The following is a 23,265-nucleotide window of genomic DNA, read 5'->3' as shown; positions in this document are numbered from 1 at the left end:
AGGATGTCACAAGGAACACATGTTCCAAGTTTGGAGTCCGTTTCAGTGGTTCTTGAGAAGAAGCAAACATGTTTTGGCTAATTAGAGGCCAAAATGGCCATCTTGAATCCTTAGATCGGTACAAAGAGTAACAATGCTTGGTCTGTTAGTGAGGACCTCTTCAGTAACATTTGAACCAAGTATTGAGACAATCACTTTAATGGTTCTTGAGAAGTCATTTTTTGGTGTGGCTTCATCTCTGGGACTTAGAGGTGGTTTATAATCAACCAGGTTGTATTGGAACCATTCTCAGAATTGACTCGAGGGCCTGTCTACACCCCTAGGGACTTAAATCATGGACCATAAATTTGAAACAGTTGAGATATCGACCCTATACCATATACATGTATATCATTGCTGTGCTTAAAGAGCTAAACACAGTCATGATATCAGAATTGACTCTGGAAACTGGCCCAATACCTAGAGACTTAATTCCTGGGACATAACTTTGAAATAGTTGAGATTCCAATCCCATAACCACATATACAATTGCGGAGTATAGAAAGAGGAATACATATATGCCACCAGGATGGATCTGGGATCCGGCCCATTACCCTTGAAGACTTGGTCCCTATGTCATAACTTTGAAACTGTAGAGATCCCCACTCCATAATCATATTTTCAAGTTGCTGGGCATAAAATATGGACACAATCATGCTACAAATATTGGCCTTGGGGTCTGCTTCTGCCCTTAGAGACTTAGTAACTCAGCCATAACATGGAAATATTTGAGATCCCTAGTCTGAGGATATATACAATTTCTGAGCATGAAAATTAGGATATGCCTTTGCTATCAGGATTATTTCCAGGGACTGTCCCTGTCCCTGGGAACTTATTTGCCAAACTGTATTTTATGAGAATAAATTACCATGATTACATATAAATATCCAGGTAAGCGATACAGGCCCTCTGGGCATTTTGTTATAATCATCATCACCAAAACTTTTACCAACACCGACATTAATTGAGTGACTACAAAACAGAAGTCCCTTCATCCTTTGGGTAAGTCTAGTTGTATTGTGAGTAGTGTAGCCTGGCAAAACAAACAAAACAAATAATCAAAGACATTAATAGAAACTTTTCATCTTTTTATTCAATTTTTCCCCACAAAACTTGTATGTCTCTTCATGATCACATTTCCTGTTTATCCCAACCATGCAATCATGTAATAAAGCTGATGAAGTTTTTAAAACAAAGCTATGTTTCAAAAATTCTATGGTGTTGAAATAAAATATGTACTGGTTCTGCTTGAGCAGATGTTTAAACATTAATACACTAAAACGTATCTTCTGAACCATGTGAACAATGCACCAAACAGCCAAATAGCCAATAAAGGTTTGATAAGTAAACCATACAGAAGTGGAGGTTTCAATACAAGGTATGTACTTTTAGCATCATCCTCAAATTTCCTGATGGCTACGCTCACTTATGTTCTCTGTGGCTAGCTATTTGATTTGTTTCAGGTTTAAAGATAACCTATTGCTAGGCTGATACCTGTCATTTGAAGGCTACAAAGGAGCGACACTCGTACAATGTCAGTCAAATTTACCACTACACTGTGACACCCGTACAACGTCAGTCAAATTTACCATTAAACGGTGACACCCGTACAACGTCGGTCAAATTTACCACTACACTGTGACACCCGTACAACGTCAGTCAAGTTTACCATTACACTGTGACACCCGTACAACGTACGTCAAATCTACCATTACACTGCGACACCCGTACAACGTCAGTCAAATCTACCATTACACTGTGACACCCGTACAACGTAAGTCAAATCTACCATTACACTGTGACACGCGTACAACGTCAGTCAAATCTACCATTACACTGTGACACCCGTACAACGTACGTCAAATTTACCATTACACTTCGACACCCGTACAATGTCAGTCAAGATTACCATTACACTGCGACACCCGTACAACGTAAGTCAAATCTACCATTACACTGTGACACCCGTACAACGTCAGTCAAATCTACCATTACACTGTGACACCCGTACAACGTCGGTCAAATTTACCATTACACTGCGACACCCGTACAACATCAGTCAAGTTTACCACTACACTGAGACACCCGTACAACTTCAGTCAAGTTTACCATTACACTGTGACACCCATACAACGTCAGTCAAGTTTACCATTACACTGTGACACCCGTACAACGTCAGTCAAGTTTACCATTACACGGTGACACCCGTACAACGTCAGTCAAGTTTACCATTACACTGAGACACCCGTACAACGTCAGTCAAGTTTACCATTACACAGCAGTCAAACCTTCTGATGTTCATGAAAAGATCAAGCTAGTCCACTTATATCATTCACAAGGTGTGTACAGAGCCTTTGATTATAGCATTATACATGTGTGCTGAGAATGTAAGTGAAAGTAACCGCTGGGATTTCGAGGATGATTTAGAATGAAATGAAAACTATACTATCATATATCATTAGGGACTGGTTGTTCACATCAGGCAAAGCTTCAGGAGATGTTAACCCATGTTTTCAAAATGTGGTTTTTGATAAATATGTTGTTTTTTTACAAATATTCTGTTTTTTATTATATTATTAATCTGTAAACATACAACTTCTGTTTTAAGTTTCAAATTTACATTTTTGAATATTAAACGTTGCATTAAATTGTAGTTCAACTAATCAGGATTTGAATAAATTTGCACAGGTATCATCCACTGCCATACGTCTGTCACACAATATGTTACCAAACTGTCAAACGGTTCTTCAATAACACTAATCACTCCAAATATCAGAAATACCAGAACGTTGATCAGCACATGATTTCATATATAAATCCGTATAGATTACAATGATGTGTGAATCTACAATTGCTGACTATTACAATCATAAGAATACAGAGAGACTTTACCCTTTCAAACTAAGATATGAGTACAGGACTGGTATTATAAACAATCGGGTGCTCTCTCATCATTACATACCCACAGATACACTTCACAAAGTCTGTACAATTAGTACATAGTAAGATACTTCAGCAATGTTAGAGCTGTAACGACGCCGAGATACTTTGGACATTGACCACATCGCAGTCGCCACAACCATATCTGATGAAGACACAGCCGACCTGCGGTCCCTTATATTCCAAGAGTAAATGTAGAAAAAATCTTCAGTACAATTTATTTTCACATTCATTTATAAGCAATTTTTTCTGTGGTTAATACAAATATTACATCTTGAACATTGGTTCAAATATATCAACAAGTGTTATATTAGGATTTTTTCATTTCCTGAAGACAGTGAGAGATCACAAGATACACCATGAAATAAACAAGCCCACAAAAAATAAGCGATTTTCACTGAAAATTTACAACACCCTTCATATTGAATAATAATTTATATAAGCAGATGATATCCCTATGATCCGAACTGATGGTAACACTTCATTTTATGATAGATTTAAAATCATAAAGTTTAATATACAACCATGCTGCAATTTTCAAACTTTTGTTTCTATATGGTAGTGACACTTACAGACATGTTGACTGCTACACCTCCCACTTTACACACCAGGAAATATAGCATTAATATTTGCAGCAAAGGTTTTATTTATCTTTTAATTTGTAAGTAACTGATGTTAAGTCAATAGTCACATGTATATTGTATATGATTGTGTGTTGAGGCACAACAAGTAAATATTGAAACGTTATGAGGTGGTTTTAACCCTTTCACCCCTATGTAACTTTAATAAACTCTACCATGCATTGGTCTGGGTAAGTCCATTACGGTCTATAGTGGTTAAAGGGTTAATTGATTGATTTTCTGTTTCCTGAATTTCTCAAAAACTGATTGAGGTTGGCCCTATCAATATGATTTGTAGAAATAGTATATGTAATACTGTTTCACATCTTTAAAAAACCCAGCATGAAATTGACACATCGTCAAATCTATGTATACAGGCCAGATTTTTCACTTTGTTTAATTCTGTTTTTTTCTCTCTCTGAATTAACTTTTATACCGAACCAACATCAAATGAACACATATCAAGTATACTTTACCACAGACAATTTTTTTCAATTTAGATTTCAGATTTCGAAAAAATAAATTACATAACTGTGATGCAAATTATTGGTTTCTATGAATTGAGTCTATTTCCCTCGTCGTTTGTGCGATGATCCAGAACTTGGCGTGGCATTATTTGTAGAATCTGATTCTGGTTCCTGTTTAACTTTAAGCCACTTCAGTGGTTTCCTTCTGTACACAGGCCAGGGTGGCAGAGTCAACTGTGAAATGTAGAACAGAATTTTCAATTCATATAAAAATACAAAAAATGTTAAATATCTTGAGCTTTGTTGATTAAATTTAAACTGGACCGCCCCACCCCCATTGTGTTCAATGTGAAAGAACAGTATCTTTAAGTGTTTATCATAAATGCTGTCTTTATGTATACATGGGAAATATCCAGTTACATATGAAATTAATTTAATTCCACTTCAGCTTTATCAATAGATGGCAGAGCTAGTCATAAATACAAAACCACCTACTATACACAAACATTGATGAACTGATGAATGGAAAAAGTAAGTCATATAATTTCATAACATTATTTTTTCGTTGCGTACAATCATTTTTGGTTGCTATGGAACCTTGAAAATAAATTCAACATGATTTTATAAGGTATAATATCCTTGAAAGTTTGTGCATATTATTACCGTAAAAACCCATGTAATTTGCGCACTTTTTTTTCAGAAATTTAATACCCAAAGTGGGGGGTGCGTAAAATACACAGGTATAGAAAATTTCAAGTTTTTTCAGGAAAAGATCGACGATTCTGGGAGATCGCCATCTTGGATTATTTCCCTTATTTATTATACCCGGAACTCTTAGACAAATGACGGTCAACAAATTTATTTATGTCAAACATTAATAAAAGATACATAATGTGTTGTTATGTGAGTTTATGTGAAAAGTATTATTAAATAGGTAACCGTTAACAAAAAAAGTTTAGCCCAATTCCTATGCCAGAGAATCGCCGATCAACTTACGACATTACTTTTCGACATCTCGGTGCGTTTCCCCATACTATTACGAAAATGTAGTTGTTCAATTTAAGCTCCGTTCCATGTAAGTTCTGTAAGGTTTTTTAAAATCGCCTATGCGTAAACGTATAGCATGGTTTTTTTACGGCTCACTTTCATGTTGATCTCGCGTCTAAAATTACGTAAACACGTGATTGATAATAACCTCGTGAATTATTTCAATATTTATCAAATGGAGCATCGTAAAAATAGTCTGCGTTAACTATTTTTTTCCTTGGAGTAGATTAGAAGAGGATGTATTGATTGTCCACGCTTCTAGTATAAACATATTTTCTATAATCCCTTATCAGTCAAATCAGTCTATTGTTATGACAATGCAGGGCTTCGTAATTTACGCCACGTGTTGGCGAGTGAAAAAACAACCAGACGGTCCGTCGATCGCGACTGCAAATCATTTCAATTAGTAGAGCTATTGTTAACGGGTAATCACAGAGATAGTGTTAGCTAATTACTGCATTGTAATTTGTAAAAAATATCGCCAAACCACGGACTTAGATAATCTAATAATTATTAAACAGAGAATCTTTGATAACGCACGGCAAGAATTGTTTGAATTATTAGAGAATTCCTCGAAATGTTTTTTGTATAGACATTTAGTTGATAATTTAACATTACAACAATATTTATGTAAATATATTCCAAAGCGAAATAGAATTGCTCTAACTAGGTTACGTTTATCAGCGCATACGCTGTATGTTGAAACCGGGAGATATCGAGACATTGTAAGAAATGAACGTATATGCAGAATTTGTAACTCTGAAGATATTGAAGACGAATACCATTTTTTGTTCATTTGTCCATTTTATCAAGTTTTAAGAGAAAGACGTATAAAATTGTACTACTAGAAAAAACCATCTGTCTTCAAGCTGATTCAATTATTAAGCACAACGAACGTTAAAGAATTAACTATGTTAAGTAAATATATATATGATGCCACCCAGTTGAGGAATAGCATGATATAATGTTAAAATATATGTAACTACATGCATTTTTTGTCCATTCTCCACTGCGTTATTGCAGTGTCTGCCACTGTATTTATATGTATTGTGTACATACTGATGAGCTGTAAAGCTCAAAGTCAATAAATGAAAATGAATTTGAATTCCGTGGCCAAACTGATCTGTGACATGACCTGGTTTGAAGTGACGTAACCCAAGCCGCCATGATGAGCCCTTCTCACTGATCGTAATTATGATCAATAAAAGGTATCTAATTATGTCTTTCACCAGGAGATATGCACTAGCGGTTATTAAACATCGAATTACTTATGAATTGATATGTTTTTGTAAGCAAGTAAATGTTTTATGTAAAATATTGCTAAAATGAATTGATGTATGCCGATATGCGCACACGTGTGTGTCATGTGTGATCAGATAATTCAAAGAAAACAAGCAACAAAATACACATTTTACGTAGTTCTTCTTGGTTTTAAATATCATTTTACATCAATGAAAAAAAATTCATAGAAATATATATATTTTTTTTTTATTCAGACAGGTGCGCAAATTACATGGGTTTTTACGGTAGTATATGTACCAAAAAACAATCCAAATAGCTTCAAATCACAACAGACACAAATGCTGATTGTAAATAGGGCAATTACAAAAGCAATCTTAATTAAAACAAGTTTTTTATTCCACTCCAATACTCTAAGTTCACCAGTCAAAGGACCTCTGACTGGAAGTCCTTTGACTGGAATGTAGAGTATCAGATCAGTGGAATAAAAGATCTCGTTTTACAAAAGTCCCCAAACCTACCCTCACAGTCGCAAATGATGCCAATAGCGTGACAGTAGCGTTCCAAGGCCCATTTTACACCTAGCTACGTACCAAATGTTCACAAATTCTGTAAACATGCATATTCAACCAATCATATGCCCAAACGACTGCCGCAAATTCTAAACACCACCGAAATTATCGAAAATGTTAACCACTTTTACGGACCTTATCACAACATGTTAAAAATACTTATAACCAATGCTGTTATGCAAGCTTAAATGAACTAAAATCAGATTTATCACCGGACAACTGGGCAGTCCATGTAAAAACAACACTAACCTATAAGTGGGCACACCATATCTTTGTGTACACGGTAGGTGATTAATTGATTGCAGTTTACTCTAGGCTACAAAGGTACATACACATTTGATTTTCTTTTGAGTGAAGTCACTGGCAGATGACAACGTTGGGATCAGTATTTTCAAACAGTTAACCTGCATTTCGAGGTTTGCCAGACATATGGGATTTGAGTGCACAGCGAGATTTAACCCCCACAAATATGTACTGAATACGAAACCCGTGAAATATTGTCCTCGAAAATTTAAAGCGCTATACAGTTCTCTGAATTGTGACATAGAACCATACTTACAAAACAGGAGATAACAAACCCTGCTATGAGAATGTACATGGTCTGTGAAAACTGCTGGCAGATATATCCCCAAATGAAGCCAACCACCTGTAAAAAAACAATGTAGCTTTTATTTGTTAATAACTTAATATGATATTACAACAATTGCCCAAAAAGCCTGTAGCATTCACATGGATTGTTATTTTTATGTGTAAGCTAAGCTATTTTTAAAGACTAGGTGATTTTTTCCCCATTTTAATTTCCCTTGATCTTAGGAACTTCTTAAACCTATATTACAACAGTCAATCCACCAGGGAAAATTTAGGAAACCTCAGACTTCCTGATTCAGAGATAATTTCAAAAAGGAAAGTGTGAACGGATTAGTACACGGTAGGCATCTGCATCTTTGATTTAGGGCCGTAAATGAATTTTCAAAAAATATTGTCTATTCTTTGTTCTAGATGAATTCATTATCCTGATTAACTACGACCCAAAACAAATCTATGATGTTCCAATAGTTTATCTACGACCCAAAACAAATCTATGATGTACCAATAGTTTATCTACGACCCAAAACAAATCTATGATGTACCAATAGTTTATCTACGACCCAAAACAAATCTATGATGTACCAATAGTTTATCTACGACCCAAAACAAATCTATGATGTACCAATAGTTTATCTACGACCCAAAACAAATCTATGATGTACCAATAGTTTATCTACGACCCAAAACAAATCTATGATGTACCAATAGTTTATCTACGACCCAAAACAAATCTATGATGTACCAATAGTTTATCTACGACCCAAAACAAATCTATGATGTACCAATAGTTTATCTACGACCCAAAACAAATCTATGATGTACCAATAGTTTATCTACGACCCAAAACAAATCTATGATGTACCAATAGTTTATCTACGACCCAAAACAAATCTATGATGTACCAATAGTTTATCTACGACCCAAAACAAATCTATGATGTACCAATAGTTTATCTACGACCCAAAACAAATCTATGATGTACCAATAGTTTATCTACGACCCAAAACAAAACTATGATGTACCAATAGTTTATTTAAGTTTTACAGAATGCTGTCGAATCCAATGAGGCATATTATATGTATTTCAATGTATTGAGCATTGGGCAATTTATAGGTATCCTATTTACTTTTAATCTTTTTAACAGTCTGCAGAGTTTCAGTCCCTGTGAGACTGTTTTATTACTTACTTACCCCAAACACCATTATGATGATTTGGAACCATTTCTCAGCTCTTTTCTGTCCATCAAAGTCCTTTATAAAAGATAATTTCAGATAAATAAAATTCCATCTAGCCAATTACATTGAGTTAATGGTTATATTATCTGGTCCATTACATGCAAAGTGAAGGAATTAAGTAGATAAAGAAAGCAAATTATTAGGACAATATATATATGACAAGGGACCTGGTAAATTCCAGATATAAAATGACAAGTACATATTTCACTGCAAAATTTCAATACTGTTTCTGGAATTTCTTTTAAATAACTCTAACTGTTAATCAATATCACAAAACATTAAAGCTCTCATGTTAGGCATTGATACATAAAACAAGAATTACGCGTTATTATATGTCTCACCTGTCCCCATTTGAGCATAAGATTTAATATGTCAAGCATTGTAAGTTTGAGTCGAAGTTCGGAATTTTATATTTTATAAACAAGTTTGGAAATACATCAACATGAAGGTGTAAAAGGCACAAGTGCTAGTTGTAATGGGAGCTGGCCATTACAGATGTCCCCCAAACTAACCTCGCATTCAGAAAAACAAATGTAAGTAGGTGAACGGAAGTCAAGTACATACCAAATTTGAGCAAAATCTAAATATATGTGAATTTCGACCAGTCATGCAGAAGCCAGTATACGAAGACTGTCTAATCATATCAGAAAACGGATGCCGCGGTTGAGTTTGCAGTGCCAAAATACATGTACTTAACAAATTTGATTGAAATCGAACAATAACTGAATTTCGACAAGTCAGAAGCCAGTATAGGTGACCATTATGTCAAATCAGAAAATGGATAATGTGTCTGAGTTTGCAGTGACAAAATACACCTACATACAAAATTTGAGCAAAATCAAACAATATCTGAATTTCGACCAAACATAAGCCAATATACGGCAACCATGTTGTCAAATCACAAACTGGACGCCGCAGTTGAGTTTGCAATGATAAAACACACTAACATACTAATTTTTAGGGAAATCAAACAGTAACTGAGTTTCGACCAATCAGGACCCTATATACAGCAGCCATTTTTTGTCAAATCAGAAAACGGATGTTGCGACTGAGTTTGTAGTGCGAAAATACATGTATTTTCCAAATTTAATTGTAATCGAACAATAACTGAATTTTGACGGATCAGAAGCCCTTTTAAGGTGACCATTTTATCAAATCAGAAATGGATGTTGCAGCTGAATTCACGGTGATAAAATACACATTGTATAAGTAATTAATAACAAAATGCAAAGATGCAAGTATAATCGAGGTTTGGTTATGACAGCACATATACTTTGTGAGATATTAAACTCAACCCCAGCTAAACGGAAAACTTAAACATGGCCCAATTAATTAACAAAGTCCAATTAACAGTAAATTTCAGTTCAAATTCTGGATCTGAAATGTGCGTTTGGATGGTTATATATAAAGATACAAGTATATTCCAGGTTCCATTATGATAGCTTATGTAATAGAGAGAAATTTAGCTCAATGTTACACCATGCACATTGCATCAGTTCATAATGTTTTTGACTCGGTGCCCATAGACACTCTGGCAGTGAGGAAAGCCACCGTCAAAGCAAAGCTTCTTGCAGGGTCATACGCGCTTTAAAGCACCAGAGCGAAATACCTCAAAAACTGCAAGCCATTATGTCTCATGTGCCAAGACAGTAGTGAGGATATCCGCCACTTTGTACTTAGGTGCCCAGCACTGGAACCTGTCAGGAGTCAGTACATACCGCTCATACATCAAGAAACCATTGAAAACTTTGACCATATAGTTGGCTCAACACTCTTCAGAGATGCTGACAAGTTTTTACAGACTGTTCTTGACGTAACCAATTCTCTCCTACCGCTAACTCTACAGAGCAACGAAACAGTGTATAAGATAGAGAACATTTCTAGACATATGTGTTATGCCCTACACCTGCGCAGATGTACTCTGCTGACCATTGTCACTGGAGGGAGTATTTAGACCCTTGTGTCTGACCTCTGCCATTTAATGCTTCAATAAACTCTAGACAAGTAATAATATTGGCTATTCCTGTACATACACTGGTAGTTAGTTCTAATTAACCCTGTACATAATAACTGAGATATAGGTTGTTTAAACTGTCTCTCTTTCTCCTCACATTATAATTCACCATAAACTTAGTCATCAAAGATCATTGATTAAGCTCTACTTTCCCATATACTACTCAGCAAACATTACAATACAGACTTATATAGGGTACATATATGTCTCCCACTTCAGCTATGCAACTTCAAACTGCCAGTTAAATATAGTGTATCTGGCTTCAGAATCAACATACAGCCTCACGAGCTGGTTCTCCTACAAGAGGAGGGACTATTACTACTGTGAAGCTACACAGACAACTTTAACAATTAATTAACAAAGTCCAATTAACAGTACATTTTTGTTAAAATTCTGAATCTTAAATGTGTGTTTGGATGGTTATATATATATAGAAGTATATGTACTTGGAGAGAAATAGAGTTTAACGGAAATGAATCAAGGGGAGACAAATCTTACTAAACTGAAATCCAGAACGATATAATATTCTTTTCAGTATTGATATCCATGGTACTAAGTAAACCTGTAATGCCATGTAAATTGGTAATAATTGAAGAAAACTGTTCGCATATTAAAAAAAAATGACACGAAACACAACTTTTTACAGAAAAAAATGAAACGGTATATTATTTTGTTGTTCTCTGAAATGTATATTTATTTTTGGACATAGTGACTACATCAGTATCTCAAAATGACAAAAGAACATAATCATGCCGTTAATACATTCCCGTATTGCCTTTACAACACACATAAACACATTGTACAACCGAGATTTTAACGTTACTTCAGTAACAATAATGATATTCCGATATTGTCAGTAAACAGCTGCTACATTTCACCCCTTTCAACGCAGACGTACGGTTCATATTTTGTTGAATAAAACTCCTTCAAAATAGTTACAAATATTACCATGTGTGTTGGAATGTTTTTGATGAAAGCTGGAACCAATTTCTCAAGATATTCCATTATCTCTTCTGAAATGTGCAGCAGCAAGCGATGAAGGAAGTTGACGTTGCGTTCAGACCCGGAACTCTTCTATTTCGGAGACAAAAATATTCATATCCGGTTTAAAAAATGGACAACTAATGCAGAGCGGACAGTTTCGTTTATCAAGTCAATGGTGTCATAAGGAAAACATTTAACGTTTGAAAAAATGGGTGTTCCAAAATTTTACAGATGGATTAGTGAACGCTATCCATGTCTGAGTGAGGTGGTAAAGGAGTTCCAGGTGAGACAAACTTTTGTTTATATAATCGACTTTCTCCTGTTCTCGGGTGGTTCAAATATTAGTTTCTGAGAATTGTGCAATATTTCAGCAGATTTTTAATCATTAGTTTCGTTTTCCGTATTACTTTACTGCTATTTATTGTTCTGTTTCAGAATATAAACGGGAATATTAAAATTTCAAAATATTGTGCTATAGTTGGGTGACATGCTCCTGAATAAAATCTTGGACAGTTTCCCAATAGTGTTCACGATCTTCGCCGGCGATTCGGCTCATACATAGATAAAACAGATTTCTTATTTGTACATACTTGTCAACCTCCCTATTTAGGAGGGATACTCCCAATTTTTGACCCTTATATTTTGTTTTTTCAACCTGTGAATTTGCTACACTATTTATGCTTACCATATATTCTAAGATCTAATGATTTCATCTAAAAGAACAATTCAAAATTGTTATTTAAAGGGTTATTTTGTCCCTATGGGGTATTGCACACATTTTATTTATGTTTGAATTTTGAGCATTCATATTCTTCCCCATGAACAGATTGGGCACAACAGCTCATATGGGTAATAATCCTGCATTTGGGTGACAGTTACCCATTTGAAAAACAATTTTATTTCTGAAATGGGGAATAAAGTGAAATAAAAACACAGAAAGTTCTTTTAAAAACTTGGAGCGAAAAAAGGGCGTTATTCTTTCAACTAAATCCAATATATAACACAAAGAAGTACATTTTTACACAAAAAGTTATCGATTCTGATGATAACCTTTGGTGAAAATGAAAAACCATATATCACTGATTTTGTTCTCCGTTGACTATTTGCGTGCGTTCTGTATGGATTTACTTTGATTGTCTTTTATGTCTGTTGTGCCCAACCTGATGGAAATTTTAAAATGTTGGCAAGTATGTTTGAAAGATGTAGCTACTTAAGATTGTAGTTAAGTCTAGTCACAAAATAAATGTTCTAACATTGTTTTAAGTTAATGTTGCAATATTTGTTGTGTCTTCACATTCCTGTAGCCTGTAGGAATTTTTTACAGGTTTCTATTTATGAACAAATCTAGACGAAGTTTCTACCGAAAACAAGTTATCAACAAAGCTACCTCAACTTAACCCGATAAAAAAAACCCACAGAAGTCACAAAAACATAACCGATAGGCTCAGAAATCCCATATATAACAGCTATAGACATTTATTGTGTAAAGTCAATAGCAATAACATCCAAGGGTACAGATCAGGCGAGTAGTGATGACACGGTATTGTATCACTATTAGCCGTCAATGATGTCCCGTCATAGATAAGAACTCGTCTATTTTGATCACTTTATTTATACGTGTAAGTCACAAATGATGGGACAATCTGAAATACAGTAAAGCACAAGTTGTATTACATATGTCTATATTATTCTCTAGTTCAAGCATTAGGTTAAAATTAGTTGAATTATATATGATTATATGTCCATTATTTATGATACTATCACAGTAACACACATTGGGATTGTACAATTCACCATAACCTCAACTTGTCAAGTTCCATTTCGGCTTAAATTTCCTGTCTGTATTAGGGCCGGGGAACATGTAGTTTGAGTATCACATGACCAATACCCTGGGCAAAGAAAGTTTGAATAACCATTTTTTATAACATTGTTTCTGGAATATTCTGTACACGGCTGAATGGTTCAACTCCATCCTTAAACTCTTGTGGTCTGTGGTCAATTTCCTCAAAGTATCGGTAAGTTCTGTTCAAAATGTCCCTTCATGCATTCATACTTTGGCGCAGTATTTGGGATAGAGTGGATCCGAAAGGATGCAAGGGATAGAACAAATTAAGGTATATAGCGCTAAAGCCTAAGGTTCAGAAATGTGGAACAAAAAGATTTACATAATGGTTAGTTACATTATGACGATATATAATAGTTATATTACAAAGTAAGTACACAATACTGTTAAACATATTTTCCTATTGTTGCTGGAATATTCCTTACAAAACTGAATTGTTCAACTCCATCCTTAATCTATTATTAGGGTTGTGATCTGTGGTCAATTGCCTCAAGGTTTTGGTAAGTTGTGTTGTTCCAAATGCTATACTATGGCACAGTATTTGGGATAGTGGATCCAGAAGAATCCAGGGATCGAAGGTTAATAAATACTAGGTGATCCAACACTCCTACCGCATGGTTCTACATAAGGAGTGTTGGATCACCTATTATTTATTATTAGCTCACCTGGCCCTCGGGCCAGGTTAGCTTATGGCATGGTGTGGCATCCGTCGGCCGTCTATCGGCCGTCGGCGTCAACTTTTTACTTTAAACAACTTCTTCTGAATAACCAAAAGTCCCAGGCTGATGATATTTGGCCAGTAGCATGCTGGGATGAAGGGCTACCAACTTTGTTCAAATGAATGACCTTGACCTACTTTCAAGGTCACATGGGTAAAATGACTTAAATAACCAAAAGGCCCAGGGTACTGATATTGGGCCTGTAGCATGTTGGGATAAAGAACTACCAAGTTTGTTCAAATGAAAGACATTGACCCACTTTCAAGGTCACATGGGTCAAATGTCTTAAAATCTTCAAACAACTTCTTCTCAATAACCAAAAGGCCCAGGGCACTGATATTGGGCCTGTTGCATGCTGGGATGAACGGCTACCAAGTTTGTTCAAATGAATGACCTTTACACACATTCAAGGTCACAGGGGTCAAATGTCTTAAAATCTTAAAACAACTTCTTCTCAATAACCAAAAGGCCCAGGGTACTGATATTGGGCCTGTAGCATGTTGGGATAAAGCGCTAACAAGTTTGTTCAAATGAATGACCTTGACCCACTTTCAAGGTCACAGGGGTCAAATGTCTAAAAATCTTCAAACCACTTTTTCTCAACAACCAAAAGGCCCGGGGTACTGAAATTGGGCCTGTAGCATGCTGGGATGAAGGACTACCAAGTTTGTTCAAATGAATGACCTTGACCCACTTTCAACCTAATGTCCTTGTTCGACATTCAAGGTCACAGGCATCATATGTTTAAATCTTTTAATAGGTTCTTATGAATCAAATACTGATATTCTGCCTGTAGCTGTATTTTAGTCCACTTTTAAGATTACAAGTGTGAGATTAATACCAGGTGAGCGATGTAGGCCCAGTGGACCTCTTGTAATTATTATAGATTAGAAATATCCAAAAGCAATGTTAGCATATCCTTCCCTGTTATTTTTAAGACATTTTAACACCAATTATTGTCTTAAAATAGTGTCTTCTGTTTTGATTGTTTTTCCTTGCGTGAAGGGGAATAGAATTTTGTGATAAAAATCCACACTTCATTAAAATATTTTCTTTTTATTATCCACTGTTCTGTTAAATCATTGTGTAACCCTTGGCCTTCAGGGTATGTTAGCTGGTAGCTATATTTTAGAATTAACACAGTTGTTTGACTGTAATTATTTTCAATAAAAGTGTAGCAAAATTGAAGCAAATAAGTTTGGAGACTCTAAATTAAAGATCATGTATGTCTTGTATTGTTATACATGTACATGTAGGATTCAGCTGTATGTGGAATATTCCAGAAGCAACAGGATGAACTGTATAAGACTACTTACGTCATAACTATTATGTTGTCATAATGTAACATACCATTATGTAAAAAAAAATTGTACCACATTCTGTACAGTGTACCTTATAGGCTTCAGCCTCTATATATCTTTGTCCTGATGATGGCCGCATAGCAGGCCGAAACCTGTAGACAGTAAATCACACAAAACGTCCTTGTAGTGTGAGGATTCCTTGATTTCCTTTAAATGTATGATTTCAGTACCATTTGTCTGCAATATTATGCTTAGTACTTCAATAGACAGATCTATGCCAAGAAGAAATAATAATAATAATCACTTGATGTAAAATTCAATACAGTAATACACAATTTAAACTTCAAATATTAAGTAATATGTGCTTTCTGATAAGCCTTTTGATATCAGAATGAAATCAAGTCCACTGTCATATGATTTTCTATTTTTAATCAAGATAACTTTATCATATAACTCAAGTTTGAAAGTTATTTTGGTCATTATAACTTTTTTAAAGTTTAATCAAATAAAAGAATTATTTATAAGCCATTTTATTACAGGGCTAAAAACATAACAAAAAGAGTTTTTCCCTGAAAGAGAGATAGCGCATATGTATTGGTACTAAGGCAAGATCAATACTTATCTACATATACATCCATATATTATGGGTTACCAAAGGTCATAGGTCGATTTGATCATCATTTTCAATCAATATGACATATCTTTTATTTTGGCATAAACTGTAAGATATTAGTTAGTTCAAAGATTACAAATTGTAATTACCCAATGTATGTTTTCTGTTGACAATATGGTCTAGAGAGGCTATGGTGTTCTCATGATCAGTGCCTGTCTGGGATATGTCTTTTAATTATAATAACAGTAAGGTGAATTTTGGGACAATAAAGTCACAAGAGGTCAGTTTAGACAGCCTGGGTGTGTCTGGTACCCAGAATTCTATAGTTAATTAAGATTGATGGGTTTTGTGTGGCCGATAAGGTTTGAGAAACACTTTGTTTCAGGGAGTTTAAGTGAGTACAGACATTTTGAGGAGCTCCAGTTTTGTTAATTTTATATCCTTTTGTTATGTTTTGTGATTCACGACTTTGTCTGTGTGGAAATTTGTGTAAATAGGGTCCAATATTTAACATTGTCATCCTCCACTTGAACCCGGACAAAGTAAAGCAAACTTTTTAACAGAAGTCAATAATTAGGTCACGAAATTAAAAATCAACGTCAAAGGGACAGTATATATATAAATATGACATGCATCCATTTGTACTTGTTATACTGATGCAAAGGTAAATGTAAAAGATCACCCAAAGTCATAAGTCAAACGCATAATCATTCTGTATCAATAACACATAGTTTTCATTTGTATATGTTATATGTATACTATTGCAGAGTTATATTTAAATGTCAGCATAAAGGTTGTACAATATATATTGTTTATCAGTTTGATAATTACTGATGTAGAATTCAGCCAGTTTGATCATTACTGATGTAGAATTCAGTCAGTTTGATCATTACTGATGTAGAATTCAGTCAGTTTGAGCATTACTGCAGTAAAAAAATCAGTATTATACAAACCTCTTTTTTGCACTTTTAGTGTTAATCATATAACCAGTGGTCAATATATAGGTCACCAAGTATTGGTCGGCCCAATAGGTTATTTTAATCATTATTATCAATCAATATAACAAAATGTTCGTTTTGCACATTTTTGACTAAAGTAATGTTTTATCACATGTCAACCATCCACCCTGTCTCTGTAGACCAGCTGTGTAAAGCACTGGGGCATTTAGATTTCCCATGACATTTAAACAGGTGCCCCTTGGTCATGCATATGATCAGCTACACCCAGTTCAGCCGAGGCATTTCAATTGGGGACACAGCTCCTAATGGGATGCTGTCAGATGTAATATCAGTAGGGATTTATAAAGGTAATTAGATTGTCAGCAAGCTGATCATGACACCTAACAGGATTGGAAACTCCATGATTTAAAATGAATTCTCAGTAATTGTTAGGGACTTTTTTAGTTACTCCATTGATTGTTTCCCCATCAGACCTGAACATTCTCAAAAGTGGATTTTAATTACGCCATAGGTACAACCCGACCCCACCACCTGCAGAGAGATTCCCAAAATAACAGTGGTTTGTTTTCACAGAAAAATAATTTATCTGTTAAAAATCACAGTTCACTTCATGTCACACTTCCAGTGACATTATGGATGAACATTATCTTTGTCAAACTAAGGAGAGAGACAAACATTTAGATAAGGGGGGTGGGGCAGAGAATCAGTGATTGTAATTAATTGGTTGATGAGAGAGTCAGTGTTAGAGCTATCCATCTGTGAGAGGGTCAGACATTGTTTATTTGTTTTAAGATTAGAAGTGATTATTTGAATAAAGGGACATGATTGAATTATATGGCAGCAATTAATGTTGTCGATTAGCAGCAAGAGATTTAGGGAGAAAAGATGAAGAAGTCGAGGGAGCAGAACCTTGTGTGTGGTCTGAGTGTGAAGTATGATAAGTTGGTGTCAGAGGGTCAGTTTTAGGAAGTACCGACAGAGGGACAACATGTAACAAGAGGTCATCATAAAGTACAATATCACAATGATATGGTTGACCGTAAAGCAATCATCTTACTATGCTAGCGTACAATAATATAGTGGAAACTATTACACTCCTCATACAATGATAAACACAATATTACACTGTTCATACGTACTATCATACCTTATTATAATAGACAATATAACGCACTGCTCATACAATGACACTCACCATACACTGTGATATACAGTATTACACTCATTTTACAATACTATTACGATGATATAATATATAGCATTACATTCATCCGTATATACCGTGCGTTCACACAGTGGTATAGCAGGCACTGTTGCATCCATCTTACAGTACAATCCTACAATAATATTATTACAGTATTACACATATATCACTCGCACTCCATGATACATGTATTATAGATAGTATACCACACCATACAGTGCAATCATACCATGGCATAATAGTGACTATCATACTCATCATACCATATAATATTACAAAGGTATAATAGACAGTGTTAAAATCCAATCATACAAATTTCTGAGGAGTACAAAAGGATTGGGGATATTAATACATCAAACAATTTTAATTGTAGGTCAATTGGTAAAATAATATTTCTTATTTTTTTTTATATAATGCATACATTGCTTTTTGAGTCTGTTCAACAGTTTTTTTCTTGCTTTACAGAAACTGCCATTATAATGAAACAGCAGTCCTAGAAACGAGTAACGGTCATGTGTTTGCAACTCTTCACCAAAAAGAGTAAAACGAATATTTTGTACATAACTTTTTCTTTTTTCAAAGATAACAACTTTAGTTTTATTGAGATTAACTTTAAGTTTCCAAATAGTACAGCAAGTTTCAAATTCACGGAAAGCATTCTGTAGACCTTTAGTTGTTTCTGACATAGCAACTGTTTCATCTGCATATAGCAGAATAACTAATTTTACAAATATACCCATGCGTTCTTGAAATAAATTATCAATATAATAGAGTTGGTCAACATTATTTTGCGTGAAAAATTCTTCTAAATCATTTAAATATATTGAGAACAAAAATGGGGAGAGATTTTCACCTTGTTTTACCCAACTTGACGTGAAAAAATCAGTCATACCATTGCTAGTTTTAGTGTTTGCATACAGATTAATTATAGCATTAAATATCTTTCCTGTGACATTATTCTTTTATAATTTCTTCCATAAACCTACCCTCCAAACAGTATCAAATGCTTTTCTGAAATCAATGAATGAACAAAATAGCTTTTTACTTTTTGAAAAGTATATAGATATTAAAGCATGAAGGATAAATATATTTTCAGTTGTAGAGTAGCCTTTCCTAAAACAAGCTTGAACATTGGAAAGTAGATCAAATTCTTCTGAAAGTCTATTTAATCTAGAGTTCAAAAATACTTTGCCAAGATATGAGACTAATGTAATAGCTCGATAGTTATCGAGATTTTTAGGGTCACCCTTCTTTTTGTATATGGGTTTTATTACTCCAATTGTCCATGCTTCTGGTACACAGCCAGAGTTCAATATAACATTAAAAAGTTTAACATATAAAAAGTTTAACATATATAGGTAGTAGTATAGACTGTGTATTTTTGATATGCTCATTTAATCTATTATCGATACCCGGCGCTTTATTATTACGAAGGTTAACTATAACCTGTCAAATTTCATTTTCAGTCACATCACTATTTACAAATATAAAATAAAGCATTTTTTCATTCATATCTGGAATAATTGATGGGTCGAGCATTGTGATTGTACATCACAGATGTAAATAAACTTTAGCTGTCTATATACGCTGGTACACAGGTGAATCCACCAAATTTTCAAGCAGAAAAATAAAACAAAAACCACTGATTGTTGTCCCCCTTGTTCCCTCCACACCGAACAAGGGCTAGCTATATGACCCTGGCATTAAGTGAATTATGTCATCAACACATGATACACCAATGGCTTCGTAACGAATCACAAAATAAATACACTGGACAAAATGTATTTAGAATAGGAATTCAGCTAAATTAATCAGAAACATAAATGGCAGAAAAAAACAATTAATTTCTAAAGTAGCAGGTAATTTTTCACTGGGAGTAGGTCCAGCTGGAATTCTACTAGAAATGGATATTGATATTAGATTGTTTATTTGTCCTGGTTTTTTTTAAAGATTCCAGAGTTTGACAACCTCTATCTGGACATGAATGGCGTTGTTCACACATGTTCACATCCAGACGATGGCAACCCACACTTCAGGATCACAGAGGAAAAAATAGTTGCAGATATTTTCTATTATTTAGAGGTAATTTTGTTTATTACATGGATGAGTACCAGGTACATGCACATTGATGATTTAATATAAGATGTAGAAACATTGTACCAGGTATCTTAGTTATATGGTAACATTATAAAATTAAAGGTGAAAATATTGAAAAATATAACTGAATTTTATTGTATATTGTTTTTTTGTCCAAAAGTAGAAAAAAAAAAAAAATTACATCAAGAAACACTACATATGATAACCAAACTTTCTGTATTGTTATATACATTATTTTCAGAAATTTTAGAATCTTTTCTTATTAAAGGATCTGGACGTAATTATGGTTGAAAAAGAAACAATTGACATTTTTTTTTATTTTCTTCTCCAAATTTTAAGTTAGTTTTTTTTTTGACTTCAAATTTTAAGTTCAACTTTATTTTTTATTCCAAATTTTAAGCTGCAAAATACCTTGGGACATTGATGTGCATTGATGTTAATTTTATGGCAAAACATTATAAGCTATATCTTTAATTTGCTGTGTTTGATGAAGTAAAAGGTTGAATTAACCTTAACTGATTATGTTAACAGTGTGTATTCGTTTCCTAGTACTATAATGAATATTAATTCTGTCTTTAATAGTTTCTGTTTCGCACCATCAAACCTAAGAAGGTCTTCTTCATGGCAATAGATGGTGTGGCCCCTCGGGCAAAGATGAACCAACAGCGAGGGCGGAGATTCAGGTCTGTGTAGAAACTGTTTAAGGTATACTGTATACTTCTGTAGAGTAAGGCAGCAGACATTTGGGGTGTAGGATAGGGGGTTTGACGCACACTTTCCCGGTGTGAGATATCCTTGCAATTGCCTCACAGTAGAAATGGGGGGGATTCCCCAATAACAACAATTACATGACGTCACGTTAACAATACAATCATTATTTAGATATATACAAGGGAATTGAAAGTTCTTCTCTCATTTGTAGAAATTCCTACCCTTCTGCCCCGACAGTATAATCAGTTGAAATAATACATGATTCTTGTTTTATACAGATCTGCACGAGATGCAGAAGAGTTAGAGAGAAAAGCCCGGGAGTCGGGTGAAACACTTCCGACTGAGAAACGATTCGACTCCAACTGTATTACACCAGGTATAGTATAAAACATTCAGTAAACAATTTGTGATTGCTTATTCTGTCTTTTCGTATTGCAAAGTTATCTTCTCTTGTGAGCAGGTATTGATTGTTACGTCATTTGTTTATGAGAGTAACAATCAATACCTGTTCACAAGAGAAGATAACTCTGCAATACGCAAAGACAGAATTCCGATCATTCGGACATTCTAATTTCAGGTGATGTCTGTACCAGCATCATACATGTATACAATCTCCGCTCTTCATATCAAGTCAAGAATCTTATATACTGCTTATCACAAACTAGTTTGTAAGTCATCTCAAAGTGGTTCACATATTACTAATCGTGGTTATGGGGCCTTTGCAACAAGCCAATATCTTTCTCAACTCCCTGGGGAGCATACAGCCTGTGCTGCCATTTCAGCGCTCACAACTAGCATTCAACAATTCTAGCACTGCCTGACCACGTACTCATTTACAGCTAAGTAGACTGGAACAGCAGAGTAAAGTATCTTGCTCAAAGATACAACACAGTGCCATGCAGTGACTCGAACCCGCAACCCTTTGGTCACAAGCCCGGCGTCCTACCACCAAATTAATTAAAATCTATATCCTTAAACAATCATGGCTACTTTTTTATTAGTCTTATGTTTACTAACTACTATATACAAGGAATTTTTGCAACAGTTTAACTTCACTCTATTTTGCCCTACATACGTATACTGATGGGGTGAATTTTTGTCAACAGCAAATATTAATATAAAACACTATATTAAGTAAGTACATGTGAACTTGAGTTGGTTCTTTTCTGTTCTCATCACTATATTAATAAAAGATGATTTTAGTGTGATCACATGATTATCAGAAAAGTGTATGTCTAGTTGGATATTGATTTTGAAATTGATCCACTAAGAGCTGGCAAATTTTGTTTGATTGTTGTTTCTTGATCAATAGAGTTGGGTTTTGTTAACATTTATGATTGACCAATATATTGTAAAATCTAACACGCTGTTTTGTTATTTGATGACAGGTACAGAGTTCATGGTACGGCTGCAGGAACAGCTCAAGTACTTTGTGGTGAACAAGATCTCCACAGACCCACTCTGGCAAGGTGTGCAGGTGCACTTGTCTGGCCACGAGGTAATACACAGGGGTCTGGAGTAGGAAGGCATTTCCTGTGTATGAAACAGGACAGAAAATAGAAAAATCTGGGGTAAACTCATGTAAAACTGTAATGATGTTCATTAGAGGTAGACTTACAGAGCTTACTTTGAGTGGAGCGACCATCTATTTTTATTAGCTCACCTGGCACGAAGTGCCAAGTGAGCTTATGCCGTGGCGCGGCGTCCGTCGTCCGTCCGTCCGTCCGTCCGTCCGTCGTCCGTCGTCCGTCCGTCCGTCCGTCGTCCGGCGTCAATATTTTACTTTAAACGACTTCTTCTTAATAACCGAAAGGCCTAGGGTGTCAATATTTGGCCAGAAGCAAACTTGGATGAAGGGCTACAAAGTTTGTTCAAATAAATGACCTTCACCTATTTTCAAGGTCACAGGGGTCAAATATGTCAAAAACTTTAAACATCTTCTTCTCAATAACCAAAATGCCCAGGGAGATGATATTTGGCCAGTAGCATGCTTGGGTGAAGGGCTACCAAGTTTGTTCAAATGAATGACCTTCAATTATATTCAAGGTCACAGGGGTCAATTGTATTAAAAAA

The 23,265-nt window shown here is 34.9% G+C and overlaps 2 protein-coding genes across 2 annotated transcripts in view; one reads left to right on the top strand and one right to left on the bottom strand.

Annotated features, from left to right (window-relative positions):
• Positions 1–1,110: 1,110 nt before the first annotated feature.
• Positions 1,111–11,836, bottom strand: LOC110442945 (signal peptidase complex subunit 1-like). Its single transcript, XM_021486836.1, has 4 exons — positions 11,710–11,836; positions 8,703–8,762; positions 7,484–7,570; positions 1,111–4,300 (listed from the first exon to the last, which is right to left on the bottom strand). The coding sequence occupies exons 1-4, from the start codon at positions 11,764–11,766 to the stop codon at positions 4,166–4,168; spliced, it is 339 nt and encodes a 112-aa protein (XP_021342511.1). The 5' UTR covers positions 11,767–11,836; the 3' UTR covers positions 1,111–4,165.
• Positions 11,837–11,864: 28 nt separating this feature from the next.
• Positions 11,865–23,265, top strand: part of LOC110442937 (5'-3' exoribonuclease 1-like) — a 60,080-nt gene continuing 48,679 nt past the window's right edge. Inside the window, exons 1-5 of the mRNA XM_021486827.1 lie at positions 11,865–12,028; positions 20,335–20,466; positions 21,064–21,164; positions 21,471–21,568; positions 22,581–22,690. Coding sequence (XP_021342502.1) covers positions 11,954–12,028; positions 20,335–20,466; positions 21,064–21,164; positions 21,471–21,568; positions 22,581–22,690 — 516 coding nt within the window. The 5' untranslated portion in view covers positions 11,865–11,953. The remainder of the gene's footprint in view (positions 12,029–20,334; positions 20,467–21,063; positions 21,165–21,470; positions 21,569–22,580; positions 22,691–23,265) is intronic.

Source organism: Mizuhopecten yessoensis, unplaced genomic scaffold (genome assembly GCF_002113885.1).
Source record: "Mizuhopecten yessoensis strain PY_sf001 unplaced genomic scaffold, ASM211388v2 scaffold716313, whole genome shotgun sequence".
Taxonomy (NCBI): domain Eukaryota; kingdom Metazoa; phylum Mollusca; class Bivalvia; order Pectinida; family Pectinidae; genus Mizuhopecten; species Mizuhopecten yessoensis.
This window is presented reverse-complemented; position numbering and strand designations above follow the sequence as displayed.